At 36.5% G+C, this 19,073-nt stretch overlaps 5 protein-coding genes across 11 annotated transcripts in view; 3 read left to right on the top strand and 2 right to left on the bottom strand.

Annotated features, from left to right (window-relative positions):
• Nucleotides 1-1,131, top strand: part of lgs (legless) — a 10,595-nt gene extending 9,464 nt beyond the window's left edge. For all 4 annotated transcript variants that reach the window (XM_043423821.1, XM_043423822.1, XM_043423824.1 and 1 more), the window contains one exon: nucleotides 1-1,131. This exon is cut by the window's left edge and continues 2,606 nt beyond it. The gene's annotated coding sequence lies outside the window, so the exon portion shown is untranslated.
• LOC122413469 (zinc finger Ran-binding domain-containing protein 2) lies at nucleotides 1,073-5,147 on the bottom strand. Of its 2 annotated transcripts, XM_043423841.1 has the most exons (8): nucleotides 4,758-5,145; nucleotides 3,925-3,977; nucleotides 3,757-3,838; nucleotides 3,212-3,560; nucleotides 3,029-3,132; nucleotides 2,905-2,943; nucleotides 2,575-2,642; nucleotides 1,073-2,506 (listed from the first exon to the last, which is right to left on the bottom strand). In XM_043423841.1, the coding sequence occupies exons 1-7, from the start codon at nucleotides 4,832-4,834 to the stop codon at nucleotides 2,600-2,602; spliced, it is 747 nt and encodes a 248-aa protein (XP_043279776.1). In that variant the 5' UTR covers nucleotides 4,835-5,145; the 3' UTR covers nucleotides 1,073-2,506; nucleotides 2,575-2,599. The 2 variants fall into 2 exon arrangements, with proteins under 2 accessions (XP_043279776.1, XP_043279775.1); XM_043423840.1 differs by having other exon boundaries at nucleotides 1,073-2,642; nucleotides 4,758-5,147.
• A 650-nt stretch (nucleotides 5,148-5,797) lies between these two features.
• Rpb5 (DNA-directed RNA polymerases I, II, and III subunit Rpb5) lies at nucleotides 5,798-7,004 on the top strand. The gene is made up of 2 exons (XM_043423842.1): nucleotides 5,798-6,270; nucleotides 6,548-7,004. Exons 1-2 carry the CDS (start codon nucleotides 5,969-5,971, stop codon nucleotides 6,876-6,878), a joined length of 633 nt encoding a protein of 210 aa, XP_043279777.1. The 5' UTR covers nucleotides 5,798-5,968; the 3' UTR covers nucleotides 6,879-7,004.
• A 562-nt stretch (nucleotides 7,005-7,566) lies between these two features.
• cert (ceramide transfer protein) lies at nucleotides 7,567-15,146 on the top strand. Its single transcript, XM_043423827.1, has 9 exons — nucleotides 7,567-7,965; nucleotides 8,184-8,560; nucleotides 8,950-9,069; nucleotides 9,358-9,595; nucleotides 10,015-10,298; nucleotides 11,727-11,894; nucleotides 12,476-12,907; nucleotides 13,732-13,864; nucleotides 13,949-15,146. The coding sequence occupies exons 2-9, from the start codon at nucleotides 8,285-8,287 to the stop codon at nucleotides 14,074-14,076; spliced, it is 1,779 nt and encodes a 592-aa protein (XP_043279762.1). The 5' UTR covers nucleotides 7,567-7,965; nucleotides 8,184-8,284; the 3' UTR covers nucleotides 14,077-15,146.
• On the bottom strand, nucleotides 14,927-18,904 carry Arp2 (Actin-related protein 2). Of its 3 annotated transcripts, none has more exons than XM_043423835.1 (8): nucleotides 18,664-18,904; nucleotides 18,428-18,538; nucleotides 17,959-17,976; nucleotides 17,422-17,501; nucleotides 17,206-17,341; nucleotides 16,753-17,112; nucleotides 16,333-16,611; nucleotides 14,927-16,099 (listed from the first exon to the last, which is right to left on the bottom strand). In XM_043423835.1, the coding sequence occupies exons 1-8, from the start codon at nucleotides 18,709-18,711 to the stop codon at nucleotides 15,926-15,928; spliced, it is 1,206 nt and encodes a 401-aa protein (XP_043279770.1). In that variant the 5' UTR covers nucleotides 18,712-18,904; the 3' UTR covers nucleotides 14,927-15,925. The 3 variants fall into 3 exon arrangements, with proteins under 3 accessions (XP_043279770.1, XP_043279769.1, XP_043279771.1); XM_043423834.1 differs by lacking the exon at nucleotides 17,959-17,976 and adding an exon at nucleotides 18,244-18,261; XM_043423836.1 differs by lacking the exon at nucleotides 17,959-17,976.
• Nucleotides 18,905-19,073: the final 169 nt, after the last annotated feature.

Genomic DNA, 19,073 nt, shown 5'->3' on the forward strand with positions numbered 1-19,073 from the left:
TTCTTTTTTCGCGACAAATTTCGGCATGTTCCTTCGATTATCTCGAGATATCGTTCGGTTCTTCCTTAAGCAGACGTGCAAGCGGAGATTGTCTCCCGAATTAGCATAGCCCGAAGTGAACACGAAAAAAAAGGCGAATTCGAGAAATCCGGCGAAGCTTTCAGCGATTATTCGCCTCGCTTTCTTTCTCTCTCTCTCGCTCTCCTCGGCTCTTCTTCTCTCAGAGAGCGTTCTGTAAATTCCGTGAGGTTCCACGATGACCCATGAAAATGTCTGCCAAAGTGATGCTGTAAATACTCGTATAAAATCTGGCTTTTCATTTCGTAGCGAATCGTTCGGTTATTTCGATGTTGTTCTTTTTCTTTATTTTTATTTTTATTTTTTTTTCCATTATCCTCATCGTTTGTTGAAATATTTCCAGAGGTTTCGAGGGGAACGAAAAATAAATTGAAAATAAAAACTCGAACTCGTTCGTGGAGAATCGCGTCGGGTGCTTTGTTGTTCGCCAGACATTGAGAGAGGGTAAGAGAAACGGAGGAAGAGGGAGAACGAGAAAGAGAGAGAGAGAGAGAGAGAGATAGGTGAGGGGAGGTGGTCGAGAAAAAAGAGAAATTGAGAGCATCGTGCGCTGAAAATTGTTACGGCGAAAAAAATCTCGAACGAATGTTATTCGTGTAAAAGAAAAAAGGCCGTTGCCGCATTGGTCAGGCCGATTCATCCTTCCTTTATCATTAAAAAGTAAAAATGAAAATACTGAATGCAGTCAAGCAAGCTCAAATTCATAACTGTACATATATACGATATATATAAATATATATATATATATAAATATATATAACATACATATTACACATACTTACATAAACACTTACAAGTACACTTACATACATACACATTGACACGAAACGCCTGATGCAACATAATTCTCCTTATATTATCCTCCTTTCCTGAAATCCTCCTTCGTGACCAACTTTGTGCATAATCATGACCTCACCTAGCGCATAATGGTATAAGTAAACAAAAAACAAGAAAAAAAAAACAAGAAAAAAATAATTGACTAAGAACAATTATGTTGTTGACGAATGATTTTTATTATAAATGAAAAATAAAATAAAGATATTTACAAGAAAATCAGTACGATATATGTACTCCTTGATGGAGCTTTCGTTTTTTTTTCTTAAGGAATTTGTGTATAACGTTTCATAGTGCGATGACATTATTTTTATCGAGAAAAAAATGTACAGTGTTTCCTCGTCTCGAATTCGAGAAAAAACTCAGTTTTCTGCTTGCTCATTGTTCGCTTTTCTTCTTTCTTGTGGCGGGAAGCGTCTTTGTAAAGAATACTGCGCGATCGATTGTTAAATGAGTTTGAAACCATTCAAAAATCAACGATGAATTTTGTTTGTTTTTGTAGTTGTTACAGTATTCTTCGTCTATTCTCGTTGTCGAGTCAAAAAAACTCGTTCGAAGGATGATATTTTTGACGCTATTCCCCATGGGTTCGAAGAAGAATCAGAGAAAAATCGGTTCGAATTACTGTGACGACTTTCTACGATAAGCAAAGCTCTGATTGTTTTTTATCTTTTTTGCTTTTTTCCTCAAATACTAAAGCATTTCGCGTCTATGTTTCGTACGGAAACTTCATTGGGTTCTCATGGCTGAGAGGTTAATATCGACGTAGCGAAGGAGCGAGGGAATAAGTATTGGGAAAATTGAACTCCCAAAAATTTTTATAGTATTTCTCACGGATAATAGAACTCGATATCTACAAAAGGAATTGGGTTACCCCGAGTGTTTTTTTAATTACAGTAGCAGGAAGGTGGGGGGGCGAAAAAACGTTTTCTCCCATCGAAGTGCCGAATACAAATACGATCAGAGCCAAAGTTCCTTTTTTTTTAATCTGGATTTTATCACCCAACGATTCCGTTAAAATCGTTGAAAAAACGCTCAACATTCATCTTTGAGATGTAATTTATCATTTTGGGTAATAGTAGTGCCAAAAAGTTGTAAAAAACTGTGTTCAACAAATAATCGAACAATTCGCGTATTCATCGCATGAAATAGAATTTGTCGATTTTTCCTAACGCGTGTAAATTTTCGTCTGATTTTTGTCGAATCGCCGACTGATAAAATCCTTAAATGAACATTTTGGCTAAAAAAGTGTATGTAAAATATCGTTGAATCGCTATTTGCTCTCGAATTCATCGCCAATTATAACTTTAACGGATGACGTTATAATCGTTATTATTTTTTTCTTCCGTTTTCGTCCAACGTGCTCTCATTTATCGTAGAATTTCATTGGCTCCAGACACAAAGTTTTTTGCATCGTTGAATTTTTCTTTTCAATCTCATGGACTCGTCGAGATTCAAGCTTCGGCTAAGTAACTTTACTTATGTTGCGTAACTTTGCTTGGCTACTCGTGTTTTTCTCTTGATTGTTTTCATTTTCTTCATTTCTCTTGAGCTGTGATGTACAGACGCGACATCACGCCTTTTCTTCGGTCATCTGTAATTAACAGATAGGCTGACTCATTATCACAACGAATTTTTTGGCACATTAAACCCGAGCCAAACCTGTCCCCGTGCCTATCGTGCAGTCTCACTGGCCCGACGTGCCCGAGTCTCGCCATTTGTCGCCGTTTCTGCAACAGATTTCAATGCTCTATATTTTTTTGAATACAAATACCTGAACGACGCGTCAAAATTCGAATAGATTCATCTGTTCAGGTATTTAGACAAAAACTACGCTAGAAAGCGTGCCCACAATTTTCAACGTGTCGTTCGTTCATATTTTTTCATGACTTGAAATACAATCAGTTCGGAAAAGTCCTTTATGGCATTCTGGTTGAGAGATTTTTCTCTCAAATTTCTTTCCGATTGCATATATATAAATAGTTTCTTTACCTTGACCGTTCGCTCTCTGATACCGCATTGCCATTCGATCTAAAACAAAATACCGAGGTTAATAGAATGTTTAGTGGAATGAGAGATGACCAGCTGAGAGAAAAATATTATTTGATTAATTTACCCTTTTTTAGCTGGAACAAAGTCGTCCCACTCGCTAAGGTCATACTTGGACAAATCACCATCATCATCTTCCTCTTCGTCGTCTTCCTCCTCATCTTCGAATTCCTTAACATATTTATCGGTTTTTGTTTTAATTAAAAATATGATGAGCAAATAGAACAGACAATGCGAAGAGAAAAATTACATTTTCTTCTGGTTCGCTCCGAGATTGATGCACTTCTACACTCGTTATTTTCTCGTCGACAATTTCCTTAGATTTACTACGTGGCGGGCTGTTATATCTAGAATCTTTGGAGTCATCGTCCGAACGGTTTTCCATTTTACGTCGTTTTTTGCGCCTACCGAACTCGTCGTACTCGTCATCTTCCTCATCGCGTCTCTCTTTGTACTCGACGACTCCACGATCATTGTAACCACCTCCGTATCCAGTCCGCTCCTCCACTTCCCCAAATTTTGGTGCATTACACATGTTACATTGCTGGCGACGAGCCCAATTCACGTTGCCACACTTGCTACATTGCCAGTCGTCCGCACTGTCAATCAAATAAAAATTTTCCAATTATCGTTCGTATCAACATTACTTTTGCAGCTACCCAACACGCAGTTTTGAATCCAATAAAACACAAGGTAATCAGCTGATTAAAGTCAAATATACAATTCCCATTTTTTTGCTCTGCTGGCAGTTAGGGGTTAAAGAGTGAACAGATGCAGCTTTTAAAATTTATTTACCTGAACAACCCTCTGCTCTTCTCAGCCGCAACTTTACCAATCTCTTGACCCAGTTTTTTCTTCTTTGGACATTCTCCTCTATCTGCGCTCAAGCAAAATCCACCCATGAGAACATTTCTCACGATAACATGTGCTCGGAAAAATTAAAGGAGCAAACTTTTTGTTTACCTTTGCCGCAACGGTTACAGGAATTTCGTCTTGCAAAGTTTACATTGCCACATCTGTAATGATTAGAATTATGATTTCTGGAATTTTTGTTAGCCAGGAGACAAAAATATGTTTATTGAGTCAGTTGTCAAAGGGGTTTGGCAAAACATTTTATTCAATTCAGTGGGTGTTGCTATGAAATTATTGACCAAACTATGACTGGACCCTCCCATGCAGTTTTTTAATTATTCTCTTATTCAAGATTTTATCATTTTTAGTGTATTTCTAACGGAATGATGGGAATTTAACTTTTACTGCAACGGCTCTGGAACTGTAGAAAACATTTCGTTTTGTAACTCTCAATTACAAAGAAACCTATGAAAAATTTCATTTAGAATTTATGTTCATTTTAAATATTTTTTGATTACTTAACAAACTTTACATTTTTACAGCATGGCATGCTGGTAAGTAAGACTCATGTGATATTCTGTACTGTACATCCAGGCTTTTATAAAGTAAACGGAGAGTTGCATTTTCAACATGATTAGGGCAAAAGAACCAACTTCGATTTCAAGAGACTCTAACTCCAGATTTTCGTACAGCAATCCATAATTAAACAGTTGTAACGATCGTGTGTCATTATTGCTCATGCTTGTTAATGTTTATGAGGAAGGAAAAGGATTGAAAATCAACTATGTTCGAGATTGTTGTTTTGTTGAAGGAAAAAAAATTAGCGAATCTGGTCAATTCGAAACTTCGGTCGGTAATCGATGGACGTGAAGAAACAACAAAGAGAAGAAAACCAAACAAAAAATGTTTGTGTACGAATGTGGGTGTTTAAAGAGTTTACGCACTGGGAGTCGGGGCATATCCAATCGCCATCGTTGATGCCGCCTCGCGGACTGTCGTCGTCCACTTTGCCACCATCCATTTCCCCTTATTCCACAAAAGCCTTCACTCAGCCCCCGACAAACTGACGAGACTCTTGTTGCTTTTTCTTTCTGAAAATTCTCTCTATTTCTCGTTTAAATTTCGACTCGATTTTATTATCAACGTTTTTTTATTTTCTTGTCGAAGCACAGAGAAAAAAAATTCCAGGCTCTCGTTTTCCCAGCAAGCAGAACACCAACCCCCCGCCGTACTACCGCACGAATAATCTAACCTGAGAAAAATTGCAGAGGGCAGTCGTATACGCGGACGAGGCGCGCGCGGAAAAAACTCGCACAGGAACAGTAGAAAATGCTTTTTTTTTCTCAATCCCACTGAAAATCTTATTTTCCATCGACTATAACGAATCACGGAATAATACCTAAAATTCGAAGAGTTCTACAAGTATGCGCGATTGATTTTTGTTTTACAAATATTTTCCCTTTTTCTTTTTTTATTACAATTTCAGAGGAAATTTTACATAATAAACAAGGATTTCAACACTGCAGTTTTTCCACTACTCCTATATTCTTGGTCAACCATTTTTGGTTTGCCAAGTATTTACGATTGTTTCGACCATCATGTCTACCCAAAAACGGTGATAGCACTCTGAATTATAAATAAAACAAAAACAAATTTTAAAAATTTTCGAAAACAATTGGAAACGCTATCGCACCGGTAAAGAGCAAGTCGTCATAACATACATAACATAAAATAAATAATCTAGATTAACGCCGCTGCCGCGACTCTAGATTAACGCTCGAAGAAAAATCGGTCAATTATTCTTCTATACGATCAGTTCTATATGTACAGTACAGTGAGTTTTGCGCGTTTTGCGATGGAGTTGGCGGGAATTCTTTTATGCGCCTTCTCTTTTTTTTGCGTATGTAGATTTTAAGTCTTTAATATCACAAGAACTTAATAGAGGGCGACAGGGATTTTAGGTTCCAGTTTGCCGATCTTGTTCACGTTTATTTCATGTTGAAGCAACTGGCAATACGAAAACTCGAAACGCGAGAAAACCCGGGAAGCGTGTGGTTGTTTTTTTCGTGTTTGTTTATTGTTGTAGTTGAAATCGAAGGAAAAACGCAGCTTTTTTGCACGTGTCTCAAAGTAGATTTTTCAAATTTCATTTGCAATGGATGACGAGGCGGAAACTTATAAACTCTGGAGAATTAGAAAGACGGTGATGCAGCTCTGTCACGATCGAGGTTATCTCGTGACACAAGATGAATTGGATCAAACATTGGAACAATTTAAAGAACAATTTGGCGACAAACCCAGCGAAAAGCGGCCAGCACGGAGTGATCTTATTGTCCTGGTTGCTCATAATGACGATCCTACGGACCAGCTGTTCGTGTTTTTCCCTGACGAGCCAAAAATTGGAATTAAAACCATTAAAACCTATTGTCAACGTATGCAGGAAGAAAAAATCCACAGGTACTACTTTTTGAAACATCGCTCAATTCCATAAGATTCATAGGACTACCAGTTGAGGGACAACATTATGAATTTTCGATTGCATCTTTTTATTTCACTGTTCATTTTTTTCCAGTCTTTTGAGAAGCAAAAATTTTATTTTATCCGCTGGTTTGCAACAACATTGAGATGAAATTAATTGCATGCATTTTCTGCGGATCTGTTTTGTTTCTGGATATATTTAAAGTCTTACTACCATTAGAAAATGACAAATTTTTTATTGTGAATTGTGTTACAGGGCGATAATTGTAGTCCAACAGGGTATGACGCCATCCGCCAAACAATCTTTAGTTGACATGGCACCAAAGTATATACTAGAACAATTTCTTGAATCTGAATTATTGATCAACATAACGGAGCATGAATTGGTACCAGAACACATTGTTCTAACGCCTGATGAAAAAGAGGAGCTGCTCACAAGATACAAGCTCAAGGAGAATCAATTGATGCGAATTCAAGCGGGTGATCCAGTCGCCAGATATTTTGGCCTCAAGCGAGGTCAAGTTGTCAAGATTATTCGACCATCGGAAACAGCTGGGCGTTATATTTCATACAGGCTGGTTTGCTGAACAAATACTGCAACAGGCTCTTTAACAATAAGTTATTATCGATTTAAGCCTCTATATTTTGTACAAACTTACTGTAAATCTGTGTGAAGACAAGTGAAACTGAAAAAAAAATTACGCTTCTCTCAATGGAGTAAAATTTTTTATTAAAAAACCTCCACTTCTTATTGATATAGACAAACAATGTTAAATTGATTTTCCAAATATTTCAATCAGCGTTCAAAATAATTGGTTTGATTTTTTCCATTTTATTCTGATTTAATCGTAATTGTAAAAAATTCATTGCAATACAATATGGAATAGAATTGATTTCTTATTTTTTCTTGCTCCTTGAAAAATCGATCTGCAGTTCTTAAAATATTATCCGATGAAATTGCAGCTCGTAAAAATATCGATGAATTGCGGACATAACGGAATATGTATTTTTAAAAATGGTATTAATCTGAAGGCCATCTCTGTTTGAAAAACACGCGAGGCGCTGAAGCTTCAATATGCACTTTATTAACGATTGGTTGCTCGGGAATGAAAGCCCCGACGACGACTTCTGAAGAAAAACGCAGTTTTTTTTTCACTCGAGTACGTCCGTGGCCCGCCACTCGCACTCGAAATCGTTGGTGTTGGTGGTGCTCGTGAGTCACGTGACCCGCGGTTCGCCTTAAAACGCGTATCGTTTCATGAGAATCCGGTTTCACAACATTTCAGAATTATCTCGATGATGATAATTGAGTACAGTAGACGGGTACAGTGTCAATTATCGTGTGCCGAAGCTACGCAGGCGATCGACCGTAAAACAAAAAAGTGATAACCGAAAAAAAAAATTATTTGTCATTGATAAAAATTGAAACTAATGCGCGAATCGCCTTTTCGGAGTGTTTGTAGCTTTATTCCTTTCGAGTTTTCGATCGAAAATTCATTCGCCTACATGTAGTGTCAATTATTATGAAATTTTGTATTCGAGTGAATATCGTGAGCGAAAACAATCTATTGCATTATGACAACAGTCATTAAATGAGAAGGATAAAAAAGAAGACAAAAATAACAGTCATTCGTCATTAACAACGAATAAAGCACAAGCTTACGGAGCAGAAAGGTGAAGCTATTTTTACTATCTTTTTTCTTTTTTCGTTCGCACGTATTTATTATTTTTTAGAGATTGCTCAATTTCCACTTTTTTCTTTTTCACTCAAATGAACTTGAGTTTCATACAGAAAATATACAATTTTAGGTTATGCCGTGTTTTGAGTGTATTCAAACATATTGGTTTTTTTTTTCATTGTTTGATGAATTTAAACTGTTTTTTGTCTGCAGCAAAATAAGACGATCCATCATTATGATTCACCTCATTTGACGCTCTATGAGTTGCTGGAACACCAATCCTCTTTGTTTTTTTTTTACCTCTACCATTTGAAATGACAACTGATCCCACAGACATTACAATGCTAAACATAGAAGAAACTGAATCACCAGAAATTGGCGCCGACAATGATGACATGGATGATGACGGCTCAGATGGAGCTATAGTTCCGGAGCTTCAGGGTACACTTTCCAAGTGGACAAACTACATACATGGCTGGCAAACGAGGTTCATTGTCCTCAAAGATGGTACCCTGTCCTATTACAAATCTGAGCAGGACAGTGGTTTTGGCTGTCGAGGCTCTATCAGCCTTTATAAAGCTGACATTAAGGTATTAATTAAAGCCGCAAAACAAATTGAATCAATGAAAACAAACTAAAGATTTGATGTGCTTTACAAAGTGTTATAAAATATTTGTGAACTTCCAAAAGTCTATTGTGCAATTGGGAATTACAAAGGAGCTGTAATTTTTTTTTTTTATTTTTCTATAAGTTTTTATCGATTTATAATTTTAAAATATCTATTTTTTTTTTTTAAATGAAAAAATGAATGAATTCAATTCCATTTATGTTTCTACTTCTTTATGTGCTCATTTAAACCGAATCTTCAATCGTAACAAGTCAGATTGTACCCAAATTATAAACAATAGTCGGTAATTTTTTATACCAATATTTTTTTTAATTAATTGAAATGACCTTTTACAATCTCCATGCGATTTAGGGTCACGAGTTCGACGAATGTAGATTTGACGTTTCTGTAAACGATGGTTTAGTTTGGTACTTGAGGGCAAACTCTCCAGAGGAAAAGCAGCGCTGGGTTGATGTTTTGAAATCATACAAGGTAAATATGAAGATTGATTCTAACAACGTTGTCTCTCATTTCGGCTATCAGAGTCACTTGACATGTTGAAAAGAAACGTCCAGACATTGATTCTTTTTTTTTAATTTGAAACATTTCAAAAGGAAATGCCGAAAGGTTTCCAAAAATATATTTTTTTAAGTTTGTTCATATTAAGGGGCGAATGTGGAAGATTGGTTGACAAAGTGAGAATTTCCAAAATGGAAAAAATGATATTCGAATCTTTTCAAACTTTTATATTAAAAAATTTGAATGTTCTGTTAATGGCAGGCCGAATCCGGATATGGAAGCGAAAACAGTCTGAAACGTCATGGAAGTGCGGTGTCCCTGATTTCGAGTACACAATCGACAGCGAGCGCGGGAAGTTTCAGTAAACGCGGTACTCGCGGGCTCAAAGAGAAGCTGGCCGAATTAGAGACTTTTAAGGATATTTTGACGCAACAAGTCGATTCGTTGCAAAAATATTTTGATCAGTGCGCGGAAAATGCGAGAAGTTTGCCGTCCCGAGGTAAGAAAAATATTTCTACAAAAATACTTTAATTCCGAAATAATTTCTTATTAAGATCGTAAGATAGAAAATTTAAAAACCAGCAGATTTTGAAAATCTGAGTTCGTGATTACAAAACATCGCTAACTAAATTATAGAAACGACGAGTAAAATTGAAAGTATGATGAGAACGAGTCTCGTGTTGGATGAATCATGAATTTTTGATGTTTCATTAGCCTGGATCGATATTACGCTTGAAAAGTTTCGAGGTCAGCTTCTAAATACATGCAAACATATGTATATTTCTCTATAGAATCTTGAGCACGGTTTTTTTCTTTCATAACAATTATGCCAATGCTCTATGAGAAGAATAATTAAATCAAGGCGTGTCTTCACTAACTGCGAGTTTTTAATATTTCTTTTGTTTTATTTTTCGGCAGAAACTACGATCGATCAGAGTCTCGATCCGATCGTACAATCAGTGGATTTCAAGGGCGAAGCCATAACTTTTAAGGCGACGAGCGAGGGTGTACTGGCGACGCTGCAACACTGCGTCGAACTAATGTCACAAATGGAAGATTCTTGGCGTCGTAAATGGGAAAAGGAGGCGGAAAAAAAGCGTAAAATGCAAGAACTTTGCAAAGCACTCAAGGAACAAATGGCTATTAGTCGTGGCGATACAACGAGACCGAGAGTTCACATTCACGGTGGCCCGGACTATGAGGTACCGGGTCTATACCGATGTTTTTTAAATTCTCTGGTGCCCCTTCTCTTTCTCTGCTCGGCGTGTTTCTCAGTCGTGAAATTTCCATTGCCCTTGACCGAATAGGCTCGCTCGCCCCTTTCTCCCGCGCCATTATTTCCCAATCGTTTTTTTTTTTCGTTTCGTCATCTATTACCAGGGGAATTTCGTTCACGCGACCTTGCCAGAACCAAATGGAGAGAGAAAAAAGAAATTGAACAAATCATAATACGAGGTTTTTAGGCTTGCCGCGATAAATTTATATTCAACTATTTTACGGACTATACAACCTGACTACAAAATCATGTTATGTAACGAATCCGTACACAGCACGTGAGTTACAAAATCTTTGTGCTCATTGCCTTCGTCGCTTCTACCTCATTTCTTCCATGTTTTATATAATTAAGCCCATTCAATCTTCAACCCGACCAATTATCGTGGCTGAACAGTTTTTAACACGACTACAAAATTCATTTCGCTAAGAAAAAGTCAAAGGGAAAATAATGCAAATTTTTATCATTTATTTTTCGAATAATTCAAATAAAAACCCTCAACTTGACGTTGCTTTTAGTTATCGATATCGAGTGTCAATTGTTGAGAAAAAATGAGTATTATGACAGCGTCTTCGATCGTATCGGAGACAGGAGTTTTTTGGAAGTTATATTTTTAACCGAAAATAATTTATTGCGGCACGAATATTAAACGTTGGGGTACGATTCGTTATAATTGTTGACGAGTTTCTTGAAATAATCTTAACGATTAAATGTTTCACGCGAATTAAAAATTGAGGGAAAAGCACGAACATAAACATTATTATCAACGCAGTCGGTGCCAAAACGATCGGGCATCACGTTCGTTCGAATACTGCGTCAACGCGATCGGGGGAAATGAAAAGTTCGATGAATTATACGCTTACGCAATTTTTGTAGAGACCGTCTCGATGAGTAACCGCGTATCGAAAGAGAGTCTGACAATCTAGTTTGGCTCAGAGTATCGACGTAGAACGGTCGACGGCTTAAACGCGTTCGAAAAACCTCATCGAGAAATAAGTTTTATTTTTTTCTGTTTATTTTAATAATAGTATCAATAGCCACGAAAAAATGGGAAAATTACGAATGAGAACAAAGTTATTTCGAGTGAGTCACACCAAAGGAAACGAAAAAAATCATTATCTTATCACAAATTTACTGCCCAACTCTTCTATGATGAACCAGCACTCGGATCAATTACTAAGTCAATTTCATTTTTTTTTTGAGTTAATAAATTAAAAGTTAATCAAATCAAATAATTCAACATCAAATTCACGCGATTCATTAATTTTTGTAAAATTTCCACGATCCCTGCAGGTTATAAATTTTTACAATTTTTCACATTACAATGAATTTCAACATGCTTTTCATCATTTCTAAGGAAGGTCCTCACAGTGCACTCTGCGACGAGGAGTTTTACGACGCCGTGGAAACTGGACTGGACAAAATCGACGAGGATAATCAGCTGAGAGATCGCTTGAAACAGAAAGCTGTTGCAATTCCTAGAAGTCCTGCTGGGCATGCTGTGTCCCACCGATTATGGCCTGAGGTCTGTATAATCATTATTCGTACGACGTTGTTTTCTTAGTGTTAAAAATTGAAAAAGAAAATTCTCATTATCACAATATTTCTCTTTTGTGGATTGCCTATTTAGATTTATCTCTCATTACTTTTCTCTTGAATTTCAGTGAAATTTAGAAAAATTTTCCATCCTGGTTGACAATTCTTGTAATCTCTGGAGTTTTTTGAGGCGATTTTGAAACTCTCGTGTTGTAAAAAAATTAAAAAAAGTATTTTGAATCAACAGCAGCATTTTTATGTTAAAAAAAAACTGGGAGATTTTGTTGAGTGCGTGTGTCGGACACAGTTATGTGATTGAGAAATATTCTCGTTACGTGTTGTTCTTTATTCATGAGATATTAACTTTCCTTTTACTGCGAATATGAAGAATCTTCAAAAAAGTGGGAAAACTGGTATCAACGAAATTCTTACGACGAAAAAATGTTTTTGGTTCCATCATATTTTTTTCTCAATTTTTCCGCCGATTTTTATGAAAAAAATGAGTTTAACTGGTATAAAAAAATCGCCGAAATTTATACTCTAAAGAATCATTTTTATCTCTGGGTTTAGATCGAAAAAGTGACGACGCAGCAGCTGCACAATGCTCGTTTGGGAATCGGAGGTGCGGGAGGCTGGCAATTATTTGCAGAGGACGGTGACATGAGAATGTACAGACGAGAAGAAGAGTGCAACGGTTTGGTAGTCGATCCTTTGATGGCGTGCCACGTGGTCAAGGGCGTAACAGGACGAGAAGTTTGTCAAATATTTTTTAGTCCGGAATATCGGAGCGGTTGGGAGGCGACGTTAGAAGATATGACCGTTGTCGAGACGATATCTAAAGACACGCTCGTATTTTTGCAAACGCACAAGCGAATATGGCCGGCGAGCCAAAGGGATGCCCTTTTTTGGTCTCACATGCGTAGCTCTCCTGATCCCGAAGATCCGGACGGTTCGGATTTGTGGATCGTATGTAACCACAGCACCGAACACGCCGACTATCCCGTAAGCACTTCTTCGCTCTGATTTCACTAATCGGATCATTACCATAAACATCCCTTCTATTTATAACTTTGAATAACTCGCAAGTGTTACTCCGCGTATCTTCTTTAACGTCATGCGAAAACACATGCGATTATGAAAGATACAGAACATACATTATTCGATGGACTGTTATGTCTGGAAACATTCCGTGAGTCAATTATACACTCGAAAACGTCGCTGGAAAGAAGAAAAAACGTATGACGTGAATGAAAATTTCGGGGGAATTGGAATCGGATTTCTTAGAAAAGTCATTAATTCGTTGCTCCAGAAGATGAAAGATTATCGGGCGACCTACTTTACTTGCATTCCTGAACCAGCTATTATTTTATTCTCATTATATGATGTTTTCAAACGTGCTGTGATATACTGAGTTTCTTTAATCGATTTGGGCTGTTTTTTTATTCAACTAATGAAAGATCAATCGTCCTTAAAATTGCATTGTGCCTCGAACACAGCGCATGGATAAAACGCTTCTGTTCTATTTAAAATGGTTTTTAGCGCGTTGTATCAGTTTAAAGTGCGTTCCGCAATTTCGTTATCATGCAAATGACAACACTAGTTTCCAAAGCATAAGCGTGTCACGCGACAATCTGCTCAACAGGGGGTGATATACGAGTTTGCCTTTTAACGTAAAGGGCGCCACGAATATATAAAAATCACGAAAGCTTGGATGATTCTTGGAGACAACAAAATTGAGTCTCCTAGCACTGTTTGACAGTTTTTTTTTTTTTTAACCAGTCTATGTTTAAGCAAAATCAACAATCTTTTATTGTCTTTGTTCACAGGCAAATTCAGGAAAATGTGTGAGGGTGTACCTGACCGTGTGCATCGTATGTCAAACCTTCATCGATCCACCAAAAGATCCAGAAAAAATAGAGCGTAATGATATAACGTGCAAAATAACGTACTGTTCCGTGGGTAAGAATAATTCTCATTCTTGACTCATTCTCTTCCTGAAACTTGGGGAATTGTGATTGATAAGAAAAATGTGATATCTTTCAGTAAATCCTGGAGGATGGGCGCCCGCTTCCGTTTTACGTGCAGTCTACAAACGCGAGTATCCAAAATTTTTGAAACGTTTCACCAATTACTGCATTGACCAGTGCAAAGACAAACCGATTGAATTTTAATATATAGATGTGAAAAAAATACCCGTATATATATCTATATATGAAAACGTTACATTTAAATATTTTTTTAAACTTCCCTAACCTGCATTCACGCGATAATCGAAAGCCCCACCATTGATTATTTTCTTTTTATTGTACGTGGTGATCATTGAGCGAATGTGAACTGTGAGCTTGTGAAACGTTAGAAAGAGGGGGAGAGAAAGCACGACGTGCATTTTTTAATTCTCGTATAATATGAATATGTAATACCTTCATGTTTCATTTTTTGAATTTTTTAACTGAACATTCTTCAAAGAAAAAAAAAACAATCTCACGCCAAATGCAGACACACCGAAATATCGAAAAATTAGCTCATTTTTACTGATCATTGAGAACAGAAATGTAGTGTTTTCTATGTTTCTCTTCTCATTTTCAGATTTAAGGGGAGTGAAAATTTTCCGATCTTGCGTCTCATTCGCATTGATTTCTTGCTATTTTTTTTTCTCCACTCTACGGGTGTCAGTTTGAAATAAATTAAAAAATAAATGAACGTATTATACGCGAATCCATTCGATCGCAAAAATGAAAAATCGTCACAATATCATGATAACGCTTATGATGTTATGAAATATGTGGTAACATTTAAATGTCTTCGCGATTATCAATGTTTTGTCGTGCTGCACACACACACACACACACACACACACACGCACGCGCGCGCGCGCGCGCACGCACACACACACACACACACACACACACACACACACACACACACACACACACACACACACACACAACCGATTGAATAAACAAAAGAAGGGAAAATAATTAAAAAATAAAACACACTGTCGCGAGAATCCAATTGTACAAATTTAGGTACGAATATCTTCATTGAATTATTGAATCGTTACATTCTGCCAATTATATATGCGAAACTGTATAGTGATGATAAAAATTATATTGTTACTTTTATTTATATAATGAGAGGAAGACGATGAAAATAAGCACTGTGAATATCGTAAATGCTTGAGAATATGCGAATTGCTTATACAAATGGAAATTTAATAAAGACTGTTAGAAGTTTATGCAAACCATCGAGAGGAAATCTGCTTAAACCCATGATTTAAGTTTTGTTTTCCACCTTTTCACTTCTTTCTTCTGCGATGATTGAAATACAGCGCAAATACAATTATTTTGTCCATTCCATCTTAAAATCATCCTTTTTTTCTTTTCGTTTATTTCTATTCTTTTGTTTTTTGTTTTTTGTTTTTTTACAAATTTTGTTAAAACTCTGAATCTATTGTTGAACAGAAAAACGTAAAAAAAATTGTCTATTGACTTTGGATTATTTACACCTTTGTAATAACAAATTTAAATGCAATCTCGGGAAAAATCGAGTAAATAGTCGTAACAACGTGTGAATTCGTCGATTTTTATCTGTTCTCGTTTTGGATACATTGAGTAAATAGCTACGATAAAAGTTTGTCTTTTTTTTCTTTCGTATTACTCTCGAGCCGTTATTTCTACCGAAGCCAACCGCTCAAATTCCGTTGAAAAATTACTTTTTTTCGAGGTTCGGTCAAGCCTCGTACGAAAGGAAAAACAATAAATCCGTAGACTGAATTGTAATATCTCTTATTTCGACAACCGTCCGCGGATATTTTCAGTTCGTATTTACATGGGAGCTCGTAAGGCGTGACTACATTAGTACCTAACTAAGATTCGAACGCGTGGATCGCATTCGAACGAGGAAATTTTATCGTCTCTCTCATCGTTTCGGAATAGTACGCTCTCACGTGGATGGTCGAGTGTTCGCCTTTTTGTTGTAAGTGTGCAGATATCAAAATTCTTTTACCGACGTAAAATTTCATCAGTTCGCGACGTACTTAGTCAATTTTTCAATCACTTCTACCCCCTTCTCTTCGTACTCTTCTCTCATTATCCAAAACGAATCCCGATTCCTTGTGAGCTCGGCCAATACAGCACCTCCCATAAAAACCATGTCTTTGCGTCTCGGTGAATCTTCGATTTTGATTTTGAATTTCTGAAATTAGAAAAATCGAATATTTAAGACTCGCTTTCTACAGTCTCTTGAACCATTTTTTCAAATATTATGTTGAAAGAATTTTTTATAACCAAGTAAAAGAAAATTCATCGTAAATATCTCGTATCTGATTCAGAAATGCGAATAATTATTTTTTTTAGTTAATAATATTTGGCTTGACCCTGAAAAAAAAATGCTTGAAAATTCGTGATTTTTATTAAAAATAAACGTACTCCTAGCTTCGAAACATCGTTTTTCAGGACACGCTGAAGGTACAATTGTTTGATTTCACGTTCGAGTCTCGATGGCAAACCAGGATACATGGTGCTGCCTCCGCTGAGAACAATATGTTTGTACAATTCGCTTCTCATATCGATGTCGGCGGACTGTATAGTGTTAAAAACCAATTCGGCGATGCCTTGAGCCTCGACATTGATGAGATGAGGTTGAAACAGTGCTTCGGGAGCAGTAAATCTTTCACGACCTACTTTGATGACTCGACCATCTGGGAGCTGCATAATAAAGCGTTTCTTATTAAAGAAATTTCAGAAGAAATACTCCTTCCGCCTTTCAAAAGGGAACGTTGATTTGGGGAAAAACAAACTTCAATGATTTTTTAGGGAAAAAAACGTTCGTAACATACGAATTCTTACCGTATATGATTCAACGAGTACTGTTGTTTCACGAGACAATTTTGCCTCAGTCTCAATGTTGTAACTGACGTAACAAAGTTTTTCTTTCATCATACGAACAGTTTCGAAATCAGCCGAATGGTTGAAAGCATAACCACGCAAAAGCAGTAGTTTGATAAGATACATGGTGATGTCGCGTCCTGCTATGTCCAATCTTCTTGTGAGGTGGGGCAAAGAATATTCTTCATAAACAGGACATATGTGAGTTACTCCATCCCCCGAGTCTATCACAACGCCGCTGATTAATCCTTGGGCATAAAGTGTTAAAACTGCTTGTATTGCGACATAAGTTCCGGCAAATCCGTATTTTTCAAACATCACCTAATTGAACAATAAGATCCACAATTATTTTATATTTTTGTGTACATTTCAACGTTAGAAAGATAGCCAACTGATTTTCTAGAAAAATTTTACCTCGATCATTTTTTTTCTGTTGGCACGTGGATTCATTGGTGGTTCTGTTAGAAGAATTTTGCACTCACGAGGATTAATATTCATTTTTTCTTTTCCAAATGTGTAATCCCAAACATGACACATATCGTCCCAATTCCTTCACAAAATGACAATAATATTTTATCAACATGATCATAGGTGAGAGAAAAAAATGAAGGAGACTTCTCTTCTACTCACCTCACAATCCCATTTCGCATTGGATAGCTGATTTCCAGCATGGAACGTAGTTTACTTGCCTCATCTCCCACCATCAAGTCCTGCATGTGATATCTCATTTTAACAATGCAACAAGCACTTTGAAGTCAAACTTAACAACCAATCAAAGCAAGACATCATCAACAAAATTAAAACATTGACTAATGCGGACTGGTAAAGATCTTTAATGAATTTCAAATTGAATTTAAGCTTCATCTCAATAAATACGTTTTTAATATGACATTTAGAGTAATTTTTGATAAAACGGATATCCTTCTTTGAAAGACAATTGGGATGATAATTCTATAGAGGGACATAGTAACAGCACAACAACAAAAAATTAAAAGAATTACAAACTAATTTTGCCCCACGGTATCACGATTATTACTTTTGGTTCAATAATTTTTTTATTTCTTAAAATGTCATCCATCAGCAAATCATAGTATCATGCATAGTAATGCATAATTGTTCATCGAGTAATAAGGGACAAGAATGTTAATAAATGCTCTGAAAACTTACAGGCATGTTATGCACGTCCTATGATGGCAAATGTAAACACACAAACACATTTGACAATTACCATGAGTAATTACATTTTTCTCTCATGATAATGCGACAGAAAAAATCTCCGATTGAACAAAGGAAATTTTCTCCAACGATATTGCAGTCACCAAAATAATCAAGCAAAACAGACGAACGACAAAGTTTGAGTGGGACAAAAACAGAAGGCATAATTAAAAAGTTAGCAACTTTTGGTTTGGATTTTTGGTCACTCAAAAAAACAAACTTGGTGCTGAGACTTACGCGAATGCAATAATCTTGCTGGAAATTACAAGTTTTCAATTAATACGAGTTATAAAATTTGTCTTGAATAATTGGATTCATTAATATTTTTGTATTACGAATTGTTTTTCCTTTTGGCGCTGCACGATCGAATATTTGTGAAATATTATTCGTGTTTACAAATAAAATTAACGCTGCTACTTACTTTGACGTCAATATCACCGATTTTTTTGACAGCACTAATAATCGGTCGGCCCACAATCGAAGGAAATATATGAGCTGGAAAATTAGCACCAGCATAACCGCATTTGACGAACTGCGAATATTAATCGCTAATTAAATGAAAACGGTTAAAAACGAGATACGTGGAAAGCAATTTTGTTTGCTCTATGCGATTCTGAACGTGACAAGAAACACACTTCAAGCACGTTATAACCTTACCCCCGTTCCATTGTCACACACTATGACTTTTCGCCCCTGATCATCCATTTTTATTGTACTCAGAATTTACACAACAATTTAATGAAAACTTTCAATTCTTTTGATTTTATCTTCCTGTACAGTTAATAGAAAATCTGTTTCCGCTCGATGAGATGACTAATTCCCTGAAATCAAGCAAGGGCGTCACCGGTTAGCGAGCTGTCGCTCTCCCCGAGAAGAGACAAGCATACAAGCTAGAAGTGGCAAAAGTGCAAAGAGTCTAACACACACATTTTTATCTGTATATCTATATATATATAATACCCATATAGATTTCTACCAGCAGTTTCTAGTAAGAAAAGCTCTCCCGCACTGCTGCTGTATAGCAGCAGCACAACACTGAGCGAGCAATAGCAATATATACCTATACG

The sequence above is a fragment of the Venturia canescens genome, chromosome 7, assembly GCF_019457755.1.
Source record: "Venturia canescens isolate UGA chromosome 7, ASM1945775v1, whole genome shotgun sequence".
NCBI lineage: Eukaryota > Metazoa > Arthropoda > Insecta > Hymenoptera > Ichneumonidae > Venturia > Venturia canescens.